Below are 26,203 nucleotides of genomic sequence, written 5' to 3'. Positions count from 1 at the left end.
TAATGGAGTACATGATCTAATGTCTTAAATTTTCTATCAGTAGCAACAATATGAATTGTAATATATTTTCTATCACTAATTTTAAGATATGGTCATCACGAAAATGACTAAACTTGAACTATGACTGAACTTAATAACAATAATTAACTTAAAATAAATAATGAGGTGCTGGTTATCATTTGTCTTAAATATTCTGTTACTAATGTTAGAATATAGTAATCACGAAAATGAAGCAATAGAACACCCCACGCTTTAAGTTATACAGAGTTGTGGTTCATTATTTGGCTGTTGGACAAAAAACCTAAATATAAATTTAATTTTTAAATTTTTTGTTCTTTCAACGTTAAAAGCAAGGTTTTTAATTTTATTTTAAACTGTTTATTTATTTTTACTTTTTGCATAACCTTCTATTGCTGTTTACACTAAAATTAATGAAAATGATATAGTATCGTATTTGTTTTATTGTATCTAGGGATGTATGTTATTACCACACAAAAAAAAATATTTGTTTATTTGAATGATTATTTTTTAAAATATAAATCTACAGCTTTATTTCAAAGTTATCGTTTGCGTACTTGACAAAAATTACTGTCTACATCTTCCTTTAAAAAAAGAGTAGTGTGTCTAAGGAATACCACGTGTTCACGCATGATTATTTTTTCCAAAATCAATGTTAAATTTGGATTAACATGTTTCTCTCAAACAGGTCGATCAAACAAAATCTGCATGTGTATGTTTGTTAAGTATGTAAAGCAACGGAGTAGTGAGAAGTAGAGACTGGAAAAATTTGTGGATTCATTTCGTGATAGGCTGAAATTCAAACATGTGTATAATTCTGCTGGTTCTGCTATTGGCTCGCGGTTTAACTGGAGCTCTCTGGGCCAATGAGAGACTATCGACCAAAGAAGCGTCGAATCACAAGCTACCCAGTGGAGACGACTCACAATTTAGTAAACAATGAACACGCGTGTTTACTTGAGAAGTGCAGAGGATAATGAAGGCTATCCTAGAGGTCATTGAATCCGCGAAATTTTCCGGTCCCTAGTGAGAAGGGACAATGTACAGAAGGCATCATAAGAGTAAGCCAATTGTAAGCCTAGCTTAGCAACAAAAAGTACCTTCTCACTCAACAAGCAAACTAGGCCACAAGCTGCATCGACCTTTACAATAAATGTATAGCTTTTTAAAGAACAAATAAAAAATTTCTTATTTGGTCAATTTTTTTAATCAAAAAATACAATGTTATAACCAATAAAAATTACAAACATAGAATTGTGAATTGTATTAAAGTTTCCGCTTTCTTTCAATTGGTAGCTGACTGGCTGCACTCTGCAGAATCAGTGTTGATAACAGATACTGATAAATTGCAAAAAAAAAAAAAAAAAAAAAAAAAAAAAAAAAAAAAAAAAACCTTCGTATTTAATCTGTGGCCATAGTTTTGTTGTATTTGTGTGCAACGTGACTTGTCCAAAATCTGTGAGGAAACCCGCACACACAAAAGAGATCGAATGCATGTTTAAAACTAAACTAGACTAGATACACGTACACATAAACTCTGATATGATATTTTTGGTATCCTGGGAAACAGCATGATCGTTGGATTGGAGCCAGGCATTTTAAAATAATAGAATGTTTGCAAAATATTATTTTATTATTTTGATCACATTACAAAGAGCTTATTGAAAATGAGCAGTTTTGAACCGCAGGCACACAGGTAGAGCCAGGACAGTCCAAGTGTCGCAAGTTGCGGCAAGACGCCAGTGTTGCCGGCTTGTCTCTAGTCTGGTTGCTGATGAAACCTACACGTTTCACACTCGTTAAACGCGTAATTACAATCGGAAAGGTGAATGCCCAGCCAACTGGCCTATGTACAATAATTACAATTCAATACTTATGTAGAATGTTCGTCTTATTACATATACTGTACATGGAGAAGCTTACACTCTTTTAATAAATAACTGGAACATATTTTGTGAAAATAATGCTAAAACTAACGGATGAAGAGTACAACATGTCAAAGAAAACACATTGGCAACCATAAATTACTTAAAAACCTTACACACACTATAATACAAAAAGCACCAATACTTAGCCTAATATTGCACAAGAAAGACTTGAGAACTGTTGATCAATGCAGATAACACTTCAAATAATAAAAAAAAATCACTTACAAGAGTACGATCATTAAGGTACTGATATTTGTAACATAAATAGTAACTTTGTTTTTTTTTTTTTTAATAATAAACATGCAAGCATCCAGAATCGCATGATATATTCTATGGGTTAGGCAAGTTGTCTTTGGGTTGTTATTCTTTGACACCCCTATCATTATCACTATTATTCGGTAACAGGCAAAAGTATTACACAATTATATGCATTATTTCATAGTTTTTTTTGTTGAACTCCCTCAATCCGACTGGTCCTGCAATAACTATAAACCTGTTGTACTCCTAAATCGATCGGGTGGTTCATCTGTAAGTGGCCAATTTGAAAATTAGAATGAGCACTGCTGAATATTTTAGCCAGTAAACAAATTAAATATACTACCATTTTGCAAAGTACTTGAGGAATAGCGAAACATTCGTTAGCCGGTGCTTGAACTATACACTATATCCTTTTTGCATGAACCACAAGGAATTTACACACCCAAGAGTTAATTGCCTGCCATTAGTGTTGAACGGTTTGTTGGTTTAATGAGGCTTCAGCCACACGAAAAGAATAAATGTTCATTCGTTTTGAAGCTTGTCAAAGTGTTCCCTAGCTGACGGAGGCGTACCGAAGGAATGGCTTAGCAGGCCAGGCCCCTTCCGAAGACAAACATTTTACACTTGGGATCCGAAATTGCATCAGAAATATCACCATCTGTATGTGATAAATCTGTGCGGAGCTGATGAAAAGCTGCCAAACTATGTCATTCTAACTTGAGGAGCCAAACATAGGTTGGTAAACCTGAAGAAACATAAAAATTGACCTTGTAGGTCACACTCTTTAAGTATCAGGGGAAAAGTCACAATGTTTTGTACTAACAAACTCTTGAGTGCAGGCCTTCCTAATTTCCTTATTTAGTCACATTGGCCACCAATATATGTATACATTATTACGAAAAGATTAATCTTTGTTAATTTTACTTCCGAATTATTCACTATGAATAAACTCCTCTTAAAAAGAAACCACACCTACGCTACTGCGAGCCGATACGCTTCTGCGACGAATTGCCCTGGTCTTCAGCAATATGGTAGAAAATGGACAAAAAAAAAAAAAGAACATCCAGTCTTGAGCACCAAAATGTAATTTTTCAACTTGAAAAACCCCTGACTTGGGTAGGAATCCAACACTGGACATTCCGACCCTCTAGTCAGGACTTAGTAACTCTAGATACATATCTGGACAGGCACGAAGATCGTGGTGATTAATGGCAAGAACATTTACTGTGCAGTGTAAAACACAAATGTTTACATGCAATTAAAATAACTTTTCTGACAGAAGAAGAGCACACTAATGTGCAGTTATGTTAATCAGTCTAACAGCCAGCCTGAAATGCCATTGGTGGTGCAGCAAAATACAAGACCTTGCCAGAGTTTAAAATACAGGGCAAGCATTTTAACACATGTCACTTCATGTTCAGGCATTGTCACACAAACAAATTTTTTTATGAGAGGTGTGATGATCGTGATGAATGTTGTTCCAATCACTGTTGTTATAAAATTAGGTCAACACAACATATTTCTATTAAGACACCACCTTCATAATAGTTTTTTTGCTTGCTTAGCAATAATAATTCTGGAAACAGAACTCATATTGAATTACAGTCCTTAAAAATTGTAGAGTTTTAACTGACCACAAGCTAACATTTGTGTTTTTCACCACCTTGATCCAAAATCCTGGAGTTATAAAAAGTAATAAAAGTACACCACATTATTTGAATAGGAAAATAGGGTATATTTTCTCATTACAGATACTGAAAATTCAATGGATGAATATCTCTCTAATAAGGTTTGATTTTCACATGCTTAAACTTTGAACTAAACAATTATAAATTCAAATTCATGGCTAATGTAAACTTTGTAAGAAATACTAGTAAAAAAACACTTAACACAATTTCAAATTTATCTACATTGATTTTGATTATGTCATACAGTCTTAACTTCAATGTTTATTGTTTGCTTTCCATTATTTATGCAGTGAATTAAGTGCACATATTTTTACACCCTGAATTCATATTTTATTCATCTTAAGTGTCGCTCAAAAGGGGCGTAATGTTATTTCACACGATCATTGATTAAACATAATTTATGGAGACAGATACTTTTTAAATAATTCTTGTCAGTGAAATTTGCTAGAAAATGTCTGCATTATATATATATATATATATATATATATATATATATATATATATATATAAACTGGCAAATTAGTAGTTTTTATCTTCATTATTTTACAAGGACAAACCAATTTCTGTAAATTTAACATTTAACCATATTCATTTATGTACATACAGTTAAAATAAATAAAAAACTTCTACCAACCATTAAATGCAATACTCTTTAATGATTAATAAAAAAAATGATGTCAAGGATTATTAAAAAAACACCTACTCCTAAATATGTCCAAAATATTATGTTCTCATGCATGTTCTAGTTGTAAGAATAAATAAGAGAACACAGCAACATGTAGGTGGCATTCTCACGCAGAGAACAGCAATAAATAATTGATATGATGAGGGAGGGAATGGGTAGGAGCTGTATGAGGGTCTGTAGTTCAGACACTTGTTACTGCAATAGCAACACCACGAGTGTACTGCAGAACAATGGGACAGTTTAGAGAAGGCAGCCAGTCAGCAGGTCGCAGGACACGGGCGCTACTCCAGCAGGCTGAGCTTGCTGTTGGTCTTGCGCAGCTGCGCGCGCCACGGCATGATGGGCGCGGAGTCGTGGTCAGACTCCTCACTGTCCCGCTGCGGGGGCGTGCTGTTCTCCTTGTTGTCATCTGGGGGCGACGCCTCTGTCGGCTCGGGGTTCACCACCGCCACCACCGCCTTCGCCATCGTCGACTTCCTGTCCTCCACCACCTTGGGCGTGTACACTGCGGGCCTGCGGGCACACACGCATTCCGTGGTTCAGAACCGACATGCTCTCTCTACTAGCACTCGCTCTGTGCTCCAGAAACTACATTATTTCTCTACTAGCACAAGCGCTGGTAACATGGTGGTTACTTTGTTTGAAAATTAGTTAACTGGTAGCAGTTTGGTAGCTAGGCCAAGGTTTGGCCATGGTTGAGTGTCAAACTCAATATATTTTTCAAATTAATATTTTATGTCAGTTACTGATAGCTACTATTCCCAGAGGGTAATTGTTTGATTGGACAGGCCATTGTCTGGAGTTGCTTGGCTTTCGGATTATTGCCGCGTCGAAGACCAAGATTTCACTAATGTTTCGGTCGATCTAGCAGTCGCTATCAGGGTAGCAGGTAACTCTTGAAGTTGTTGGAAATTCTGCTGCCTTTGAATATTCTTGCCTGAGAAAATTCATGTCTTCGACATTACTATAATTTTCTTCCAATAATTTCAACTGAGCTTTATAACTAAAACTTGAATGGAAACTGTGAGCTTCATTTAAGCTTGATTCCATCTTTTTGTAGTGAACCTGCAGCCAGATGAACACACGGACACTATTAAGCTTGACTTAAACTGCATTATTTTAGTGATGAGCTTGCTGCAGGCGTAGTCTGTAGCTACTATTAAAATTTGAGACTGTAAAATTAGAATATCTTCATCTAAACTTCCCAAAGTGTTAATCAACGATAATCAATAAACATGGGCTCCCGGTTCTTGGTAAATGTTTCTGTAGCATATGGAACGGTTATAAACTATGTTTTCAAAATTTTTATCACTTAATGTCCAAATTTACTTTTGTTAAGGCGCAGATCAAACATTAAACAATTTTCAAGGTCTATAACATAGTGTGTATTGGCAGTATTATTACAATGTTAGTTATTCCCAAAAACGAATACAATATAAACTCTAATTACATCGCAGCAGATACTATATAGGTACTATAACAACTAGTATGTTTCAAAGAGGTGAAATTTTGAAAATCAAACTATGGAGGAAATTTAAGCCCTAAAAACTGTTAAAACGAAGATGGCACATTTCGATCCCTATTGCATTGATAATCAATGATTTTAAAATATATTTTAAAATAAGAAACTAAGATAATACAGTTGATACACATAGCTCACATGATTGGGACAAAAATAAAAGCTTGTTTTGTGTGACATGTTAGATGTTCCCAGTTGAGAATAGGATGTAGAATAATGATGGGATTAGTTTATTAATAGTAAATTTATTTTTGGAGCATTTTGCAATTCCGATATTCAAGTTTTGTGTATGTGTATGTCTTTAGATATAGTGTTATAATTGTTTATAAAATTTGCACTTTAATTTATTTGAACATTAATTATATTGGAGGATCTAGTTCAGCAACAAATGCAACAATAAGGTTATGTATCTTGAGACCCAAAGAGCACGTCCCTGTGTGCGACTAGCGGCTGCGACACTCACTTGCTGCAGATGGTCTCCTCCTTCTTGGCCAGCAGCTGTCTCTTCCACGGCGGGATGGACTGCAGCCTCTTGAGCTCCGCCTCCCTCTGCAGCTGCTCCTCCAGCTCCCGGCGCGCCTTCTCAGCTGCTTTCTTGGCCAGCATCTGGCGCTTCCACGGCGGGATGGGGTTACCCGTGGAGTCCTTGTCAGGCACCTGCGGCAACAAGCCTCCTGCACTTCGGGGGACAGCAGTGCGCCTGTGAGACCAGCCTCGCGATTTCTGTTATATATATATATATATATCTGGTTATGTCGGCTAAGGCAAAGTACTGAGTGTGTGAGTTGTAGAATTTGTAAGTGGTGTGTGTGTGAGTGTGTGTGTGTGTGTATAAGTACACGTGAGTTGCTGCTCGACTAGCAGTATGTCAGTATCGCCGCGTAAAGCTCCTAGATGTTTTACCTTGCATTGCTTAAGAACATTAATTTTTCTACCACTTTAATAATGCCTAAAAAAACTAAATATTTAAATTAATGCCGAGTGTCCGATCCATCCATAATCCATCACACGCTTACTGTTAATTCTCTAGGGTAATTAGTGTGTATGTATCAATAGTAATGCAAGTTATTTTGAATATTTATTATTTATTAATTATATTTTGTTCCTCATCCTCCCCCCTGCTCTCCGTAAGGCGGAGGCCGGGCGCGCACCTTCTCGACGAAGCTGTTGGCGGTGAGGGTCCTGGTGATCTCCGTGAACAGCTCCTTCTCCTGCTGCTCCTCCACCTTGGCCCTCTGCACCTTCAGCTTCCTGATGCCCGTGATGTCCTTGGACATCTTCAGCTCCGCTATCAGGTCCTCCTTCTGCGCCTGGAAGGGCAGCTCGCCTGCAACACGCACTGGCCGCTGCAGCCGCTGCTACCTCACACGTGCTGCACCCCCGCCCCCTCCTAGCAGGTCCTCCTTCTGCGCCTGGAAGGGCAGCTCGCCTGCAACACGCACTGGCCGCTGCAGCCGCTGCTACCGTCACACGTGCTGCGCCCCCGCCCCCTCCTAGCAGGTCCTCCTTCTGCGCCTGGAAGGGCAGCTCGCCTGCAACACGCACTGGCCGCTGCAGCCGCTGCTACCTCACACGTGCTGCACCCCCGCCCCCCCCCCCTAGCAGGTCCTCCTTCTGCGCCTGGAAGGGCAGCTCGCCTGCAACACGCACTGGCCGCTGCAGCCGCTGCTACCTCACACGTGCTGCACCCCCTCCCCCTCCTAGCAGGTCCTCCTTCTGCGCCTGGAAGGGCAGCTCGCCTGCAACACGCACTGGCCGCTGCAGCCGCTGCTACCGTCACACGTGCTGCGCCCCCGCCCCCTCCTAGCAGGTCCTCCTTCTGCGCCTGGAAGGGCAGCTCGCCTGCAACACGCACTGGCCGCTGCAGCCGCTGCTACCTCACACGTGCTGCGCCCCCGCCCCCTCCTAGCAGGTCCTCCTTCTGCGCCTGGAAGGGCAGCTCGCCTGCAACACGCACTGGCCGCTGCAGCCGCTGCTACCTCACACGTGCTGCGCCCCCGCCCCCTCCTAGCAGGTCCTCCTTCTGCGCCTGGAAGGGCAGCTCGCCTGCAACACGCACTGGCCGCTGCAGCCGCTGCTACCGTCACACGTGCTGCACCCCCGCCCCCTCCTAGCAGGTCCTCCTTCTGCGCCTGGAAGGGCAGCTCGCCTGCAACACGCACTGGCCGCTGCAGCCGCTGCTACCTCACACGTGCTGCCTGCCCCAGTGTTTCGGTGCCTGTTTGATTTCACTGTCTCTATGGAAGCAAGCCGCGCAAACTTTCAACTTTAAATATATGATTATTGATAATGAGTAAAATCATAACACTAGTACATACTTCATAAACTTTTTATTTCCTATTCGCTATTTTTTTCTAACCCAGTACTCAGGGCGGATATTAACCCCCTCCCTCTGCCCCCCACCCTCATTTACCAGATCCAGCCTTGGATTTGTACACATCTTTACAACAGAAAAAAAAACACTACACGGAAAAATCTACAAGTGCTCTTAAAGCAAATAAATGCACAAAAGCATTTTTTTTCTCTTCGAGTCTTGTCGAAATGTCAACAAAAAGTCAAGTAAAATTCTAGAAAACTCACATCTTACATTCAGAAAGTTACCTTTCATTCTGAAAAAAAAGAAAAGAATTTTAACAAGAATCATAAGTACATAGCAATTACATGTATGTTCATTATATAACATAAACATTTTAAACTGGCGATCTTTGCTGTCAAGATTGCCAAGAAATCTTTCTGGCTACCGAAATATTAAGAGCAGGAGAATTATACCTAAGTTAACAATTTTTAAATAAGTAGTGATAGGAATCACGCGATTTTATTTGACTTGAGGGCTTATTGCACAAGGTTTAATTTTAATTTTAAAGAATTAAAGCTCTTAACTCTTTCTCATGAAGTACAGAGCTGTTAAATACAGTGACAAAAAATAAATGTTGATGACTACTGAGCAGAACGTTGACATTGCTTAAAAAACTATTTTTGATTTGACAATTTCAAAAGTAACTACTTATTTATAAACATAGTTTGCCTATCTTCGTTGCTACACAATTTCAGTAGCCTTGATTTTTTCAGATTTCCCCGAAGGAAATAATATAAAAGAAAAGCCGATCTTTTTTAAACTAAACATTTGCCAATTCAATTAAATATACACATCAAGATTGAAAATGTTCAGTTTTTTTGCCCCAAAATGTTGCATTGATTATTTTATCTTCTTCAGCGCGATTTCAATTTTAACCCAATCTTTTTCACTATCCAAATTATTTCATCGACACTCACGAGCTTTGTTTTAGAATTTAGAGAATTATATAGGTCTAAATTAAATTATGTATCCAACATGGTATTTCAAATTACAATTTACAAATTCTAATGGTAGTTTTCCTTTGCCTTTTATTGTTGTTTATATATATTTTACCTTTGTCCCTTTTAACTTCCCTGAATTTTTCAGAACTTCTATAATTTTTCTCGGAATGTGCGACTTGAGCTCGTGTTATCACTGGGAAAGTGTGTAGCAACGGACACCAGAGATGCTGGAGAGGATAAGTCGCACCAGATATAACTACGCAAATGAAGTGCGCGTAAACCAGACTACGTGGCCTGATTACATGTTTCATCTTCAACCCTCAGCAATCACAGCAGAAAACAAACAATAAACGAAGTCGCGGGGCTGCCACGGGCGGTGCGCCAGAACCTCCTGTGGGACTCTACTTGGTCACTACCCGTGTCACGCGTGTTTGCCGGCGGGGGAGCTTTCCCCGGCCCGGCCAGTGAAAGCCGCGCATGAACCTGCGCACCCTCGTGTGACGGTCAGCGGCTGTGACGTCATCATCCCCCACCCCTCACTCTCTCTTGCGCCCAGCTGATGGGCTTCCACCACTCGCCATCGAGTCGCAGCGCAGCGCTTCTTGAAGGGAAAGTGCGTCAAGATGACTTTCTGAGGCCGAGGTGGAACATGCGCTTCCTAGGTAACAGCTCGTTACCTTATCCACGCATATAAGCGGACCTAGCGTCCAAGTGCCCAACCCCCGCACGGTAGACTATTGCCTTCTCTGACCATCCTCGGTCTCCTGTAGTCTCCTACTCTTAATTTATGCTAATTGCTTCCCGCATGTCCGTGCCTAGAGTTTTCCCTTCGTCTATGCAGGTTTTACCTGGGCCTAACTGAAGTTTTTTTTAAAGATAGAGGAGTTAGTCATGGCTTCAATCGCTGCCATGGCTGGTCAGTGCCAAACGTGCCTGCATGGCTAGGCGTATAGGCATCGGCCTAGGACGCAACTAGGTTCCTCGCACTAACCCAAACCCAGCCTGCAAATACACTAAGATTTAGTAAGGTTAGTAAAAATTGTGGAGGAGGCGGTAGAGAGGGGATTGTGCGAGTTAATAAGCCCACCTGATAGAGACCCTCCCCCCCACAGCCACGCATGCAGCTAGTGCAGGTCACACCCGCCTACCTGTTCCTGGCCTGGGCTAGCGAGTGCAGGTCACACCCGCCTACCTGTCCCTGACCTGGGCTAGCGAGTGCAGGTCACACCCGCCAACCTGTTCCTGGCCTGGGCTAGCGAGTGCAGGTCACACCCGCCTACCTGTCCCTGACCTGGGCTAGCGAGTGCAGGTCACACCCGCCAACCTGTTCCTGGCCTGGGCTAGCGAGTGCAGGTCACACCCGCCTACCTGTCCCTGACCTGGGCTAGCGAGTGCAGGTCACACCCGCCAACCTGTTCCTGGCCTGGGCTAGCGAGTGCAGGTCACACCCGCCTACCTGTCCCTGACCTGGGCTAGCGAGTGCAGGTCACACCCGCCAACCTGTTCCTGGCCTGGGCTAGCGAGTGCAGGTCACACCCGCCTACCTGTCCCTGACCTGGGCTAGCGAGTGCAGGTCACACCCGCCAACCTGTCCCTGACCTGGGCTAGCGAGTGCAGGTCACACCCGCCAACCTGTTCCTGGCCTGGGCTAGCGAGTGCAGGTCACACCCGCCTACCTGTCCCTGACCTGGGCTAGCGAGTGCAGGTCACACCCGCCTACCTGTCCCTGACCTGGGCTAGCGAGTGCAGGTCACACCCGCCAACCTGTCCCTGACCTGGGCTAGCGAGTGCAGGTCACACCCGCCAACCTGTTCCTGGCCTGGGCTAGCGAGTGCAGGTCACACCCGCCTACCTGTCCCTGGCCTGGGCTACCTAGTGCAGGTCACACCCGCCTACCTGTCCCTGACCTGGGCTAGCGAGTGCAGGTCACACCCGCCTACCTGTTCCTGGCCTGGGCTACCTAGTGCAGGTCACACCCGCCTACCTGTCCCTGACCTGGGCTAGCGAGTGCAGGTCACACCCGCCTACCTGTCCCTGACCTGGGCTAGCGAGTGCAGGTCACACCCGCCAACCTGTTCCTGGCCTGGGCTAGCGAGTGCAGGTCACACCCGCCTACCTGTCCCTGACCTGGGCTAGCGAGTGCAGGTCACACCCGCCAACCTGTTCCTGGCCTGGGCTAGCGAGTGCAGGTCACACCCGCCTACCTGTCCCTGACCTGGGCTAGCGAGTGCAGGTCACACCCGCCAACCTGTTCCTGGCCTGGGCTAGCGAGTGCAGGTCACACCCGCCTACCTGTCCCTGACCTGGGCTAGCGAGTGCAGGTCACACCCGCCAACCTGTTCCTGGCCTGGGCTAGCGAGTGCAGGTCACACCCGCCTACCTGTTCCTGGCCTGGGCTAGCGAGTGCAGGTCACACTCGCCTACCTGTCCTTGACCTGGGCTAGCGAGTGCAGGTCACACCCGCCTACCTGTCCTTGACCTGGGCTAGCGAGTGCAGGTCACACCCGCCTACCTGTTCCTGGCCTGGGCTAGCGAGTGCAGGTCACACTCGCCTACCTGTCCTTGACCTGGGCTAGCGAGTGCAGGTCACACCCGCCTACCTGTTCCTGGCCTGGGCTAGCGAGTGCAGGTCACACTCGCCTACCTGTCCTTGACCTGGGCTAGCGAGTGCAGGTCACACCCGCCTACCTGTTCCTGGCCTGGGCTAGCGAGTGCAGGTCACACTCGCCTACCTGTCCTTGACCTGGGCTAGCGAGTGCAGGTCACACCCGCCTACCTGTTCCTGGCCTGGGCTAGCGAGTGCAGGTCACACTCGCCTACCTGTCCTTGACCTGGGCTAGCGAGTGCAGGTCACACCCGCCTACCTGTTCCTGGCCTGGGCTACCTAGTGCAGGTCACACTCGCCTACCTGTCCTTGACCTGGGCTAGCGAGTGCAGGTCACACCCGCCTACCTGTTCCTGGCCTGGGCTAGCGAGTGCAGGTCACACTCGCCTACCTGTCCTTGACCTGGGCTAGCGAGTGCAGGTCACACCCGCCTACCTGTTCCTGGCCTGGGCTAGCGAGTGCAGGTCACACTCGCCTACCTGTCCTTGACCTGGGCTAGCGAGTGCAGGTCACACCCGCCTACCTGTTCCTGGCCTGGGCTAGCGAGTGCAGGTCACACTCGCCTACCTGTCCTTGACCTGGGCTAGCGAGTGCAGGTCACACCCGCCTACCTGTTCCTGGCCTGGGCTAGCGAGTGCAGGTCACACTCGCCTACCTGTCCTTGACCTGGGCTAGCGAGTGCAGGTCACACCCGCCTACCTGTTCCTGGCCTGGGCTAGCGAGTGCAGGTCACACTCGCCTACCTGTCCTTGACCTGGGCTAGCGAGTGCAGGTCACACCCGCCTACCTGTTCCTGGCCTGGGCTAGCGAGTGCAGGTCACACTCGCCTACCTGTCCTTGACCTGGGCTAGCGAGTGCAGGTCACACCCGCCTACCTGTTCCTGGCCTGGGCTAGCGAGTGCAGGTCACACTCGCCTACCTGTCCTTGACCTGGGCTAGCGAGTGCAGGTCACACCCGCCTACCTGTTCCTGGCCTGGGCTAGCGAGTGCAGGTCACACTCGCCTACCTGTCCTTGACCTGGGCTAGCGAGTGCAGGTCACACCCGCCTACCTGTCCCTGACCTGGGCTACCTAGTGCAGGTCACACCCGCCTACCTGTTCCTGGCCTGGGCTAGCGAGTGCAGGTCACACTCGCCTACCTGTCCTTGACCTGGGCTAGCGAGTGCAGGTCACACCCGCCTACCTGTTCCTGGCCTAGGCTAGCGAGTGCAGGTCACACTCGCCTACCTGTTCCTGACCTGGGCTAGCTAGTGCAGGTCACACCCGCCTACCTGTCCCTGACCTGGGCTACCTAGTGCAGGTCACACCCGCCTACCTGTTCCTGACCTGGGCTAGCGAGTGCAGGTCACACCCGCCAACCTGTTCCTGGCCTGGGCTACCTAGTGCAGGTCACACCCGCCAACCTGTTCCTGGCCTGGGCTAGCGAGTGCAGGTCACACTCGCCTACCTGTCCTTGACCTGGGCTAGCGAGTGCAGGTCACACCCGCCTACCTGTTCCTGGCCTGGGCTAGCGAGTGCAGGTCACACTCGCCTACCTGTCCTTGACCTGGGCTAGCGAGTGCAGGTCACACCCGCCTACCTGTTCCTGGCCTGGGCTAGCGAGTGCAGGTCACACTCGCCTACCTGTCCTTGACCTGGGCTAGCGAGTGCAGGTCACACCCGCCTACCTGTTCCTGGCCTGGGCTAGCGAGTGCAGGTCACACTCGCCTACCTGTCCTTGACCTGGGCTAGCGAGTGCAGGTCACACCCGCCTACCTGTTCCTGGCCTGGGCTAGCGAGTGCAGGTCACACTCGCCTACCTGTCCTTGACCTGGGCTAGCGAGTGCAGGTCACACCCGCCTACCTGTTCCTGGCCTGGGCTAGCGAGTGCAGGTCACACTCGCCTACCTGTCCTTGACCTGGGCTAGCGAGTGCAGGTCACACCCGCCTACCTGTTCCTGGCCTGGGCTAGCGAGTGCAGGTCACACTCGCCTACCTGTCCTTGACCTGGGCTAGCGAGTGCAGGTCACACCCGCCTACCTGTTCCTGGCCTGGGCTAGCGAGTGCAGGTCACACTCGCCTACCTGTCCTTGACCTGGGCTAGCGAGTGCAGGTCACACCCGCCTACCTGTTCCTGGCCTGGGCTAGCGAGTGCAGGTCACACTCGCCTACCTGTCCTTGACCTGGGCTAGCGAGTGCAGGTCACACCCGCCTACCTGTCCCTGACCTGGGCTACCTAGTGCAGGTCACACCCGCCTACCTGTTCCTGGCCTGGGCTAGCGAGTGCAGGTCACACTCGCCTACCTGTCCTTGACCTGGGCTAGCGAGTGCAGGTCACACCCGCCTACCTGTTCCTGGCCTAGGCTAGCGAGTGCAGGTCACACTCGCCTACCTGTTCCTGACCTGGGCTAGCTAGTGCAGGTCACACCCGCCTACCTGTCCCTGACCTGGGCTACCTAGTGCAGGTCACACCCGCCTACCTGTTCCTGACCTGGGCTAGCGAGTGCAGGTCACACCCGCCAACCTGTTCCTGGCCTGGGCTACCTAGTGCAGGTCACACCCGCCAACCTGTTCCTGGCCTGGGCTAGCGAGTGCAGGTCACACCCGCCTACCTGTTCCTGACCTGGGCTAGCGAGTGCAGGTCACACCCGCCAACCTGTTCCTGGCCTGGGCTACCTAGTGCAGGTCACACCCGCCTACCTGTTCCTGGCCTGGGCTAGCGAGTGCAGGTCACACTCGCCTACCTGTCCCTGACCTGGGCTACCTAGTGCAGGTCACACCCGCCTACCTGTTCCTGACCTGGGCTAGCGAGTGCAGGTCACACCCGCCTACCTGTTCCTGGCCTGGGCTACCTAGTGCAGGTCACACCCGCCAACCTGTTCCTGGCCTGGGCTAGCGAGTGCAGGTCACACTCGCCTACCTGTCCTTGACCTGGGCTAGCGAGTGCAGGTCACACCCGCCTACCTGTCCCTGACCTGGGCTACCTAGTGCAGGTCACACCCGCCTACCTGTTCCTGGCCTGGGCTAGCGAGTGCAGGTCACACTCGCCTACCTGTCCTTGACCTGGGCTAGCGAGTGCAGGTCACACCCGCCTACCTGTTCCTGACCTGGGCTAGCGAGTGCAGGTCACACTCGCCTACCTGTTCCTGGCCTGGGCTAGCTAGTGCAGGTCACACCCGCCTACCTGTTCCTGGCCTGGGCTAGCTAGTGCAGGTCACACTCGCCTACCTGTCCTTGACCTGGGCTAGCGAGTACCACATTCGCACGCAACAGCCAAAATGCATTAAACTCTAGACAATTCACGAAATGATAAAATAGTACAGCAGAAATCCACCCCTCTACAAGAACAGTTCCCGTAGTCGCTAAGTTTCCAAATATCCTGCGCGTAGTAAACACAAACGCCTCTTACAAAACTATATTGTCATCGTGTGACGTGTGTAGAGTGGTTGAATCACGTTTAAACTACGCAAGAATTGACGGACAAATTTTTAATGTAAAAGTAAATATGTTACATAACGCAGAATAGCAATTAGTAAATATTCTCGTGTTTATTGTTTTTATTGTTTGTTACTAAAACAAATAGTAAAGTATAAAAAGTGACTCAAGGTAAAAAAAAAAAAAGCTCTATGAGGTAAAAAAAAAAACGCAAGTTGCGAAGTCTCTCCTAATCAGAGAAAGTCTAAAGGTTCAAACCAAGGAAGACATCAGCAACAAGCCTTCCCAAAGTATCTTGTTTGGGCCGTAATAATACCTCATATTCGTATCTCTGCCGAGGAGCTTATCGATTTTCTCCCCTACCTGCTGATAACGGTCCGATAATAAACTGACAACGCCGTCGTGATGTTAGGCTGCAGGCCTATCATTTGTTAGGGGAGAGCTGAATGAACCTGCCCCGGCTTTAAGCTCAGACCTGTCACTTGTTAGAGGAGAGGTGAATGAACCTGTCGCAGCTTTAAGCTCAGACCTGTCACTTGTTAGAGGAGAGCTGAATGAACCTGCCCCGGCTTTAAGCTCAGACCTGTCACTTGTTAGAGGAGAGGTGAATGAACCTGTCGCAGCTTTAAGCTCAGACCTGTCACTTGTTAGAGGAGAGCTGAATGAACCTGTCGCAGCTTTAAGCTCAGACCTGTCACTTGTTAGAGGAGATCTGAATGAACCGCTCGCGGCTTTAAGCTCAGACCTGTCGCTGTTTAGAGAAGGGTTGAATTAACCTGCCTTGGCTTAAAAATAATGCCTGCTGCTAGTTAGAGGATAGATAAACGAAACTTCCTCAGCTCTAAGATAGGGACTGTCACGTGTTAGAGGAGAGATAATTGAACCTGCATAGCTCTAAGAAAAGGCCTGCCACTTGTTAGAGGATATCTCAATGAACCTGCCCGACCCTAAACTTAGTCATGTCACGTGTTAGAGGAGATATAAATGAACCTTTCAAGTTCTCAGATAAGGCCTGTCACTTTTTATAGGAGAGCCCCGGCTCTAAGTTCATACCTGTGACCTGTTACAGGAGAGTTGATATAGACACTGACTGACCTTGGCTTGGTGGACTAGGACCAACTCTACGTCAGGGGTCCATGAATAGGTGATATTCGCCCGTGTGTGCTAAGGTTATTTGCAGTCCATCTTGAAGGTCAGTGAACCCGGGAAATCACCACCTGCGGCTGCTCGGCTTGGTTGGAGGGTTATGTTGCTACACACCATAATGTCGCAAATATTGTACCCGGACTGACGGTGTGTTGAGACGCCTTATAAGGCTCCAGGGCAAAGAAAGAGCTTTGAAAAACAAACAGCGAACATTTGTAAAGACCTTCATAAACACTAACTTGCCTTACAACCACGGAATTTCAAGAGAGACGGTCAGTCATTGAAAATAAAATATACTTTGGCATTCAGGAGCGACGTGGGGGTGGCAGCTGCTAGCTCAGTCGCCTACAGGTAGAGTCGGGCTTCGGGAACGGCCTTGCGTCTGATTGGTCACTCCCCATTGGAGAAGGCCTCGCATTGGCCGGCCCGGACACCTGGCAAGATCGCTCCTGGGCTGTGATTGGCGGATCGTGTACCAGGTTATCGTTAGCTAGAAGCGTCATTGGGTGGAATGCGCAATTTACCTATGTTTAGTGTTTTACGTATTTGCGAGATACACAACGTATTGTTCTCCCTTCAGCACAGAAGCCCGCCCAAGTGGCCGGGCGACAGTGACGGCTTGACAGCGACACGGCGACACGGCGACACGGCGACACGGGTAGCGGAGCGTGGCAGCGAGGTAACTGTCGACGTACAGCACCGCGCAGAGCAAACAACACGCAGCCGGCGCCAGTTCACTCGACTGCAGGATGGACTCACTCGGGCAAGCGCCACTTGTTCATCGGCGATTGGCTTGTGAGACGTCTTCTCTGGGCAGTCGAGGGTTCACTGACCCAGAGTCACACAGCTCAAACAATATCAGGGAAACCTCCCGTCTGCAGTGGTGACAGGCTAGACTCGCGGTAGTTTCTGGTTCTAGGTTTCGTAACCATTTAGGAGTCGTTTATTAATTGGTTACTGCCAGGACGAGAGAAAGAAAGAGGGGGGGGGGGGTTGGCTACGTCTGCATGATTTCATTGCAACCGTGAAGCCGTTTATTCCCAGCTCGTGGTCTGCGCATGTTGGACAGACGTCCGAAACATGGGCTCAAGTGTGGCGTTTGCATTGTGGAAAAAGATGAAAATTACTGTGGTTCGTGGAAGAGACTGTGTTTAGCGACGTTGATTCCAATTCATTCTTAACCATCATCAGACGACATTTCAACAATGTTTTGGGCGTGATAATATAGCGATGACGAGGTAAAAAAAAGTTACTCAAACACTTCACATCATGCCATCCTGACAATTTCTAACTCCATGGCTGCTGCTACATTTTAGTTTCAATCCTGATCTACCATGATTTGATCCTTTGCTTTTGACTTTGAATTTTTTGGAGCGATACAATGAAGAGTGTCCATCGAAAGAACGAAGGTGACTGGCGCTGTTGTCAGCGCGCGAGTCACAACAATTCATTGCGAGAGCAAACTCGTAGTCTGTGTCCTGGCCCAGTAATGCAATTGGAAGGGGCGTGTGTGTTTAGCGAAATAATCTGATCGGTCATCCACTCATCAGGTACGCCCGCGCTAGCATTTGTGCCCTTGTGATTGGCGGCCGTCTGCAAGGAAGCCAGCGCCCTGACTGGCCGGGCCAGTTGGAACGTGTTGGCCCCCGCACTGCGTGGCTATGGTCGGTGTCCGGACAGTAGACACGCGCCTGACACCAACCCAGTCGACCAGGAAACACAGGCAATGCCACAGTTCAACGCACAGCTGGCATGGAAATATTTTCACCCCAAAACATACTGGACGTCGCAAAGTATTTTATTTTTGTTTTGTCCACACAGCATTGTTGAGCGTGACGTGGCCGCTGATTGGTGGCGCGCGGGGCAGGGACAAGGCGGTTGCGCCTCTGCAGTGTCGCGTGCTCTGTGGCGCACGGCGCCCGCTAGCTGCAGCCAGCCGCACTTGCACAACGGTGCTTCCCGCGTGGCGTAACGCAGTGTAAGAGCGGGAGCAACTCGTAACACAGGACACGGCGCTGAGCTCCTGGCCGCGTGGAGGCTTTGAGGCTCTCTTCCTTTTGGAGAGTAGAGTAACACTTCAGTAGCTAACGAGTTCCAAACAATGGCGAGAAAAAAAATTAATGCCTAGAGAAGAAGAATTATTTATTTAATTAGTGCCATATTTTAAGTGGCGAAGTGGTTATATTTTTTTTACTTTGAGATATCTGGAATATAATATAACGTCTTCCGATTTTGATTGGAATAAAGATATTTTTGCGGTTCGTGTTTCCTCATTGGCTGAGTTAAGTGTAACAAGCTCCTATTGCCCATGACACACAATGAGAAAAAAATATTCCAAATATGGATAAATTATATAAAGCTTAAAAAACAGTCATATTATCCCGATATATAACAATCTCTGTTTCTATCGCATCACAAAATTTTAAAAAATCTATACATACAGATTAACAATTACACAAGTTCTTTGATCTCTACTCTAAAACTACAACCATTTAACATTAGAACAACAATAGTTTCTGAAATGGCTGATAACTGTCAGTAGTATTAAGCTTAAGAAACAAAATAGCCCAGTGAGAACAAAGAATTGTTGTAGAGCGTCCGAGATTCAGGCGAAATTATTTCACGGTTATGTGAAACAAACAATTAGAGACAGTAAAAAATTCGCAGGGTCACTGATTTCCAGGACAGAATGCAAAGTCCTTAGAACAATAGAGCAAAGTCCTACCATGACCTGCACTGTACGCTTCTCGCCAGCCTGCCAGGGTGCACTCACCGCCTGCCAGGGTGCACTCACCGCCTGCCAGGGTGCACTCACCGCCTGCCAGGGTGCACTCACCGCCTGCCAGGGTGCACTCACCGCCTGCCAGGGTGCACTCACCGCCTGCCAGGGTGCACTCACCGCCTGCCAGGGTGCACTCACCGCCTGCCAGGGTGCACTCACCGCCTGCCAGGGTGCACTCACCGCCTGCCAGGGTGCACTCACCGCCTGCCAGGGTGCACTCACCGCCTGCCAGGGTGCACTCACCGCCTGCCAGGGTGCACTCACCGCCTGCCAGGGTGCACTCACCGCCTGCCAGGGTGCACTCACCGCCTGCCAGGGTGCACTCACCGCCTGCCAGGGTCCTGGAAGGAGCGGACATGGTCTTGGAGGCCGGGGTCTTCTCTGTGCGCCGCAGCTGCACGGTCTGCAGCTCCTGCACGCTGATGGATCCCAGGGGCTGCTGCAGCCTCAGCGCCGCCTGCTCCTCCTGCTGCCGGCGGTCCTCCTCGGCCGGCGGCGGCGGAGGCGGCGGGGGCGGCGGCGGGGGCGGCGAGGCGCTGGGGGCGGTGGGGGCGGCCACCGGAGGCAGCAGCGCCGCCGGCCCCAGGGACCGCAGGTACTCGGAGGGCTTGATGAGGCTGTCGGAGGCGGCCCCCGAGCCGGGGAACTTGGGCGGGACGAAGGGCAGCACCATCTGCTTGTTGACGAGCGTCTGCGCCGTCCTGGAGTGCAGCTCCGGGTCCCCGGGTGTCGCCCCCTCCTGCGGCGCTGCGGACAGCAGGCACCGCCGTGTGGTGGGGCGCGCACCGGGCGTGAAGCAGCCCCTTCCCCTGCCGGCCTCGTCTGAGTGTGCTATCTCCCCCACCCGCCCCTCAGCGACCACGCAGCCCCAGCCCCACGGGAGAGTGGCTGCATGCCCGCGCCCCTCCTGCTGGGGCATCCACTCTCCCCGAGCCGGACCCCAGCCGCTCGAGCTACACCGCAGTGCCCCAGAAGTGCAGGGCGCGACTATCTGCCCCACCCGCCCCTCAGCGACCACGCAGCCCCAGCCCCACGGGAGAGTGGCTGCATGCCCGCGCCCCTCCTGCTGGGGCACCCACTCTCCCCGAGCCGGACCCCAGCCGCTCGAGCTACACCGCAGTGCCCCAGAAGTGCAGGGCGCGACTATCTGCCCCACCCGCCCCTCAGCGACCACGCAGCCCCAGCCCCACGGGAGAGTGGCTGCATGCCCGCGCCCCTCCTGCTGGGGCACCCACTCTCCCCGAGCCGGACCCCAGCCGCTCGAGCTACACCGCAGTGCCCCAGAAGTGCAGGGCGCGACTATCTGCCCCACCCGCCCCTCAGCGACCACGCAGCCCCAGCCCCACGGGAGAGTGGCTGCATGCCCGCGCCCCTCCTGCTGGGGCATCCACTCTCCCCGAGCCGGACCCCAGCCGCTCGAGCTACACCGCAGTGCCCCAGAAGTGCAGGGCGCGACTATCTGCCCCACCCGCCCCTCAGCGACCACGCAGCCCCAGCCCCACGGGAGAGTGGCTGCATGCCCGCGCCCCTCCTGCTGGGGCATCCACTCTCCCCGAGCCGGACCCCAGCCGCTCGAGCTACACCGCAGTGCCCCAGAAGTGCAGGGCGCGACTATCTGCCCCACCCGCCCCTCAGCGACCACGCAGCCCCAGCCCCACGGGAGAGTGGCTGCATGCCCGCGCCCCTCCTGCTGGGGCATCCACTCTCCCCGAGCCGGACCCCAGCCGCTCGAGCTACACCGCAGTGCCCCAGAAGTGCAGGGCGCGACTATCTGCCCCACCCGCCCCTCAGCGACCACGCAGCCCCAGCCCCACGGGAGAGTGGCTGCATGCCCGCGCCCCTCCTGCTGGGGCATCCACTCTCCCCGAGCCGGACCCCAGCCGCTCGAGCTACACCGCAGTGCCCCAGAAGTGCAGGGCGCGACTATCTGCCCCACCCGCCCCTCAGCGACCACGCAGCCCCAGCCCCACGGGAGAGTGGCTGCATGCCCGCGCCCCTCCTGCTGGGGCATCCACTCTCCCCGAGCCGGACCCCAGCCGCTCGAGCTACACCGCAGTGCCCCAGAAGTGCAGGGCGCGACTATCTGCCCCACCCGCCCCTAGCGACCACGCAGCCCCAGCCCCACGGGAGAGTGGCTGCATGCCCGCGCCCCTCCTGCTGGGGCATCCACTCTCCCCGAGCCGGACCCCAGCCGCTCGAGCTACACCGCAGTGCCCCAGAAGTGCAGGGCGCGACTATCTGCCCCACCCGCCCCTCAGCGACCACGCAGCCCCAGCCCCACGGGAGAGTGGCTGCATGCCCGCGCCCCTCCTGCTGGGGCATCCACTCTCCCCGAGCCGGACCCCAGCCGCTCGAGCTACACCGCAGTGCCCCAGAAGTGCAGGGCGCGACTATCTGCCCCACCCGCCCCTCAGCGACCACGCAGCCCCAGCCCCACGGGAGAGTGGCTGCATGCCCGCGCCCCTCCTGCTGGGGCATCCACTCTCCCCGAGCCGGACCCCAGCCGCTCGAGCTACACCGCAGTGCCCCAGAAGTGCAGGGCGCGACTATCTGCCCCACCCGCCCCTAGCGACCACGCAGCCCCAGCCCCACGGGAGAGTGGCTGCATGCCCGCGCCCCTCCTGCTGGGGCATCCACTCTCCCCGAGCCGGACCCCAGCCGCTCGAGCTACACCGCAGTGCCCCAGAAGTGCAGGGCGCGACTATCTGCCCCACCCGCCCCTCAGCGACCACGCAGCCCCAGCCCCACGGGAGAGTGGCTGCATGCCCGCGCCCCTCCTGCTGGGGCACCCACTCTCCCCGAGCCGGACCCCAGCCGCTCGAGCTACACCGCAGTGCCCCAGAAGTGCAGGGCGCGACTATCTGCCCCACCCGCCCCTCAGCGACCACGCAGCCCCAGCCCCACGGGAGAGTGGCTGCATGCCCGCGCCCCTCCTGCTGGGGCATCCACTCTCCCCGAGCCGGACCCCAGCCGCTCGAGCTACACCGCAGTGCCCCAGAAGTGCAGGGCGCGACTATCTGCCCCACCCGCCCCTCAGCGACCACGCAGCCCCAGCCCCACGGGAGAGTGGCTGCATGCCCGCGCCCCTCCTGCTGGGGCACCCACTCTCCCCGAGCCGGACCCCAGCCGCTCGAGCTACACCGCAGTGCCCCAGAAGTGCAGGGCGCGACTATCTGCCCCACCCGCCCCTCAGCGACCACGCAGCCCCAGCCCCACGGGAGAGTGGCTGCATGCCCGCGCCCCTCCTGCTGGGGCATCCACTCTCCCCGAGCCGGACCCCAGCCGCTCGAGCTACACCGCAGTGCCCCAGAAGTGCAGGGCGCGACTATCTGCCCCACCCGCCCCTCAGCGACCACGCAGCCCCAGCCCCACGGGAGAGTGGCTGCATGCCCGCGCCCCTCCTGCTGGGGCACCCACTCTCCCCGAGCCGGACCCCAGCCGCTCGAGCTACACCGCAGTGCCCCAGAAGTGCAGGGCGCGACTATCTGCCAACCCCGCATCTCAGCTCCGTGCACTCGATAAGTTACTAGTCTCATTAAAACATTAGAGGACGACTCAGAAACACCACATCGGTCCTGAGTTTACTCAGTGACACAACTTCTGTCAGCAAACACGGCACCGTCAAGACCAGTCTGAAAGTCCCTGAACCACTGACATATCTGGGCATCTGAGTAACATTTGGAAGTATATTTCATCACCCGTCTAATTTTAGCATTTATTGCATTCATACCGAGGTAGAATTAAATTGATAATTGGCTAGAACTTCTGTGTTCTGCTGCATTTTCTTCCCTGGCCTTGTCAAGTCGGTGTTGGCGCCATAACTTAGATCCATGAAATGAACTAACGAATCAAGTTCAGGCTATAAAAAATTTAAGTCGGCTAGCGGGCAATGAACAGATACACAGAAATAGAAATGTCGCATGTTAAGTCACGTGCAGCATGGACATGATGAAGGTATGTTTTCTGGAACCTTGATCATTTGTTCGTCAGCTGTCCATAAATTTTAAGTTTGAATGGTCTGGATGCATCTCCGTCATTTAGTTTCTGTTGGTTTGTTAGAAATATAAGCAATTTTGGCAAATAAAAACAATCCTTGGTGCAGATTGAAGACGTCAAAATTCAGTTAAATGTATCCGCTGAATTCCTATCTCTATAAATACTCTAATAATGATACACTGTTCCCCAACATGCACGCTGTTGTGAAAGTGATGCGATATGTGAATTTTTATACACACTAACATGTTTTTGGGACATCATAATCGCTACCAATTAACTCCTACTCTCTTATTTTCCTTCCCTATCACTCTCTCTCTCTCTATTGGTAGGGAATACCGAAGCTGAAATAAGCTTAAGAAGACTCGTGGTGTTAAGCAGTGCTAAGTAACATTCAATGTCCTATAATTAGTGGAGCTCTGTAAACGAATAGTCAGTTGAAGATCACTCAAATCGATAACCAGCAAAATGATTTACATTCGGTTGAAATTCAAACAATTAATATTTCGGCCTACACTTCATGTGAAGTGCTCTGAGCCGAAGACGTTCTGAACTCTATAGGCATGGGCGAGCTGTGCAGAGCAGGCACAAGTATGCTCAGTCCTGTCGCTGAACCCGCCCATCCACTCTGCTTGCTGCTCTGACTTCAGGGCAGCTCTTATCGTTCACGCCTGCTCTGGGACCCAACACTAATTCTGTATTGCAGTGGCACACATTTGGGCGGACTCTCTGAGACGAGCCAACATCACACTTAGAAGACAACGGAAGAACAAGTCGTGTACGTAAACTGGCAAACGTTAAATTGACCTCTAATGACGATAACAGAAACACGAAACTGTGAGTGTTGCACAGAAGGCACTGTGAGAGTGGCACAGTAACTAAAGGGACGGGTTCTCACAAGACTGGGGGGGGGGGGGGGGGGAAGCAACCCGTAGCAACGGACGTGATAACCACCTCCAGGATATACTGCACACACTCGTTGAGGTCTTAGATGGGCTGCACTTGACCTTATATATTATGCCTGCAGGATTTCCGGAGAGCGCCACTCGAACTGTGGTCCGATCGAAAGTGGCTTTTGAAACATGTTTGTGGACGCACAGAGTTGCTAGTTTGCGCCATGCCATAGAGTAACCTCAAGTAGAAAAAATATCGATATATACACAAAAACATAGAAAACAAGCCAAATCAGATTATGTCAAGTGTTAAATGCATTGACAGCATGGCACATCTGTTAAGTATCATCGCTGGATTCGTCTGTTTGTTGCTGTGCACACAAAAAACAATTATTTACTTTTACAAAAGATTCCTTTAAACCAGTTACCAAGAAATGGTTTGAAATACTAAAATAATGATATGGGAACTTAAATCACATGGCTGTGGTTATTTTTGCATACATTAAATACGTTTTTCGAAATAATTCCTTACCATTTCTTGCGAAAATTGACGCATAGTTTTATTTTTAACTTAAATTATATATATATATATATATATATAAACCATGTGAAAGATTATCGAATTTTCAATCATTGGACTTAATTTTGTTTTATTGTGGGTATTAATGTGCGCAGTAAATACTGGAAAGCTATTCAAAAATATTTTAACAATTCGAGGTACTGGAACAACACAACACATAAATTTCTGGGTAAGAAATCTACCTCAGTATTACAGTGAACACTATTTTGTAGTGATACAAGTGTTTTCATGTAAATGCACAAATTTACAATTATCTGTAATTTTACATGAATATTTTTGTTCCATTTAGAAACAATGTACAGTGTTATTGTTTGTATTTACTGTTGTTGTAAACTTGGTCTGTGCGAACCACAACACTGCAAGGCTTCCAATGAACGGCATCAGCCACAGAACGACTATCCCGGTGGGCCCGCTGACGTGACGGCGCCTCAGAGAGCGGAGTAGTCGCCTCGCGCGCCTGGTTACCAGAGCGCGGACCCCCTGCAGGTGCGGCGCGGGAAAGCAGGACGGCGCCGGTCGCGCTCTCATTGGACGAGCTTGTCAACAAATAGCGCGCGGACCCGTACCCGAGATAGCGCGGAGCGGGCCTGACTTTCCACGACTGCTTCTGGTGAGAGGAGCTACCAGGAGTCCTTGACTCTCCACCCTCCACGTCCACTGCCTGTTTCTACCATCCGTCTTCTGTTCGGGTTGCACATAACTGGCTCCAATGGTTTATGATCTCATATAGGGTTATGGTTGTTCAGAGTGTGTCAAATGACAAGATCTTGTATATATAACTGCATGTATTGTTACAAGCGTCCCCGGAGCAAGGTCACTAGGTGGGCCGGTGGGCCAGTGGGCCTTCTAGCGGCAACTGGCCCACGGGTGGGGCTCGGCCCACTGATGCAGCGCATACCTCTCCTGATTAGCCCGGCCTTCTGTCACTGCTCTCGTGATGACACTTCTAAGGAATACCTGAGCTCTGGTTTGAACTGCCACGGGTTATTGCTGGCGTATGAGGAACTGCACCCCAACACGAATACTATACAAAGGTATTTATTAGGCATTTCCCAAATCTTTGTTTCCGCGCATCACGACCAGACACTCGCTCCACCTGTGACCCACTTTGTGCAAGACTAAACCCTGGCCGTCGAACACAGTTCTGAAACCGAAGCTGGAACTGCACCATTGAAGAAGTGAGAAGGCACTAAAATGTATGAAAGAAGATCACCAAATGTCGGTTTTACCTAACAGAAATGTTACAACATTTTCAATGGACTTGCAGCACGTTGTTTTTCTTACTTTTCTGAAATATTCCCAAATGTTTTATTTGAGACGGCTGTCAAACGCTGGGGGCAATGCTACGGGTTCCATGCGCCTCTGGCATGAGGGACCTCCAGCCGTGGAGGAAATGA

The 26,203-nt window shown here is 50.3% G+C and overlaps 1 protein-coding gene across 1 annotated transcript in view; it reads right to left on the bottom strand.

Annotated features, from left to right (window-relative positions):
• Positions 1-4,499: 4,499 nt before the first annotated feature.
• The window catches only part of LOC134543330 (espin), a 100,671-nt gene continuing 78,967 nt past the window's right edge, over positions 4,500-26,203 (bottom strand). Inside the window, exons 12-15 of the mRNA XM_063388285.1 lie at positions 19,668-20,087; positions 7,248-7,423; positions 6,560-6,753; positions 4,500-5,090 (exon numbers count right to left, since the gene is read on the bottom strand). Coding sequence (XP_063244355.1) covers positions 4,859-5,090; positions 6,560-6,753; positions 7,248-7,423; positions 19,668-20,087 — 1,022 coding nt within the window. The 3' untranslated portion in view covers positions 4,500-4,858. The remainder of the gene's footprint in view (positions 5,091-6,559; positions 6,754-7,247; positions 7,424-19,667; positions 20,088-26,203) is intronic.

This window comes from Bacillus rossius (assembly GCF_032445375.1).
Source record: "Bacillus rossius redtenbacheri isolate Brsri chromosome 9 unlocalized genomic scaffold, Brsri_v3 Brsri_v3_scf9_2, whole genome shotgun sequence".
NCBI lineage: Eukaryota > Metazoa > Arthropoda > Insecta > Phasmatodea > Bacillidae > Bacillus > Bacillus rossius.
This window is presented reverse-complemented; position numbering and strand designations above follow the sequence as displayed.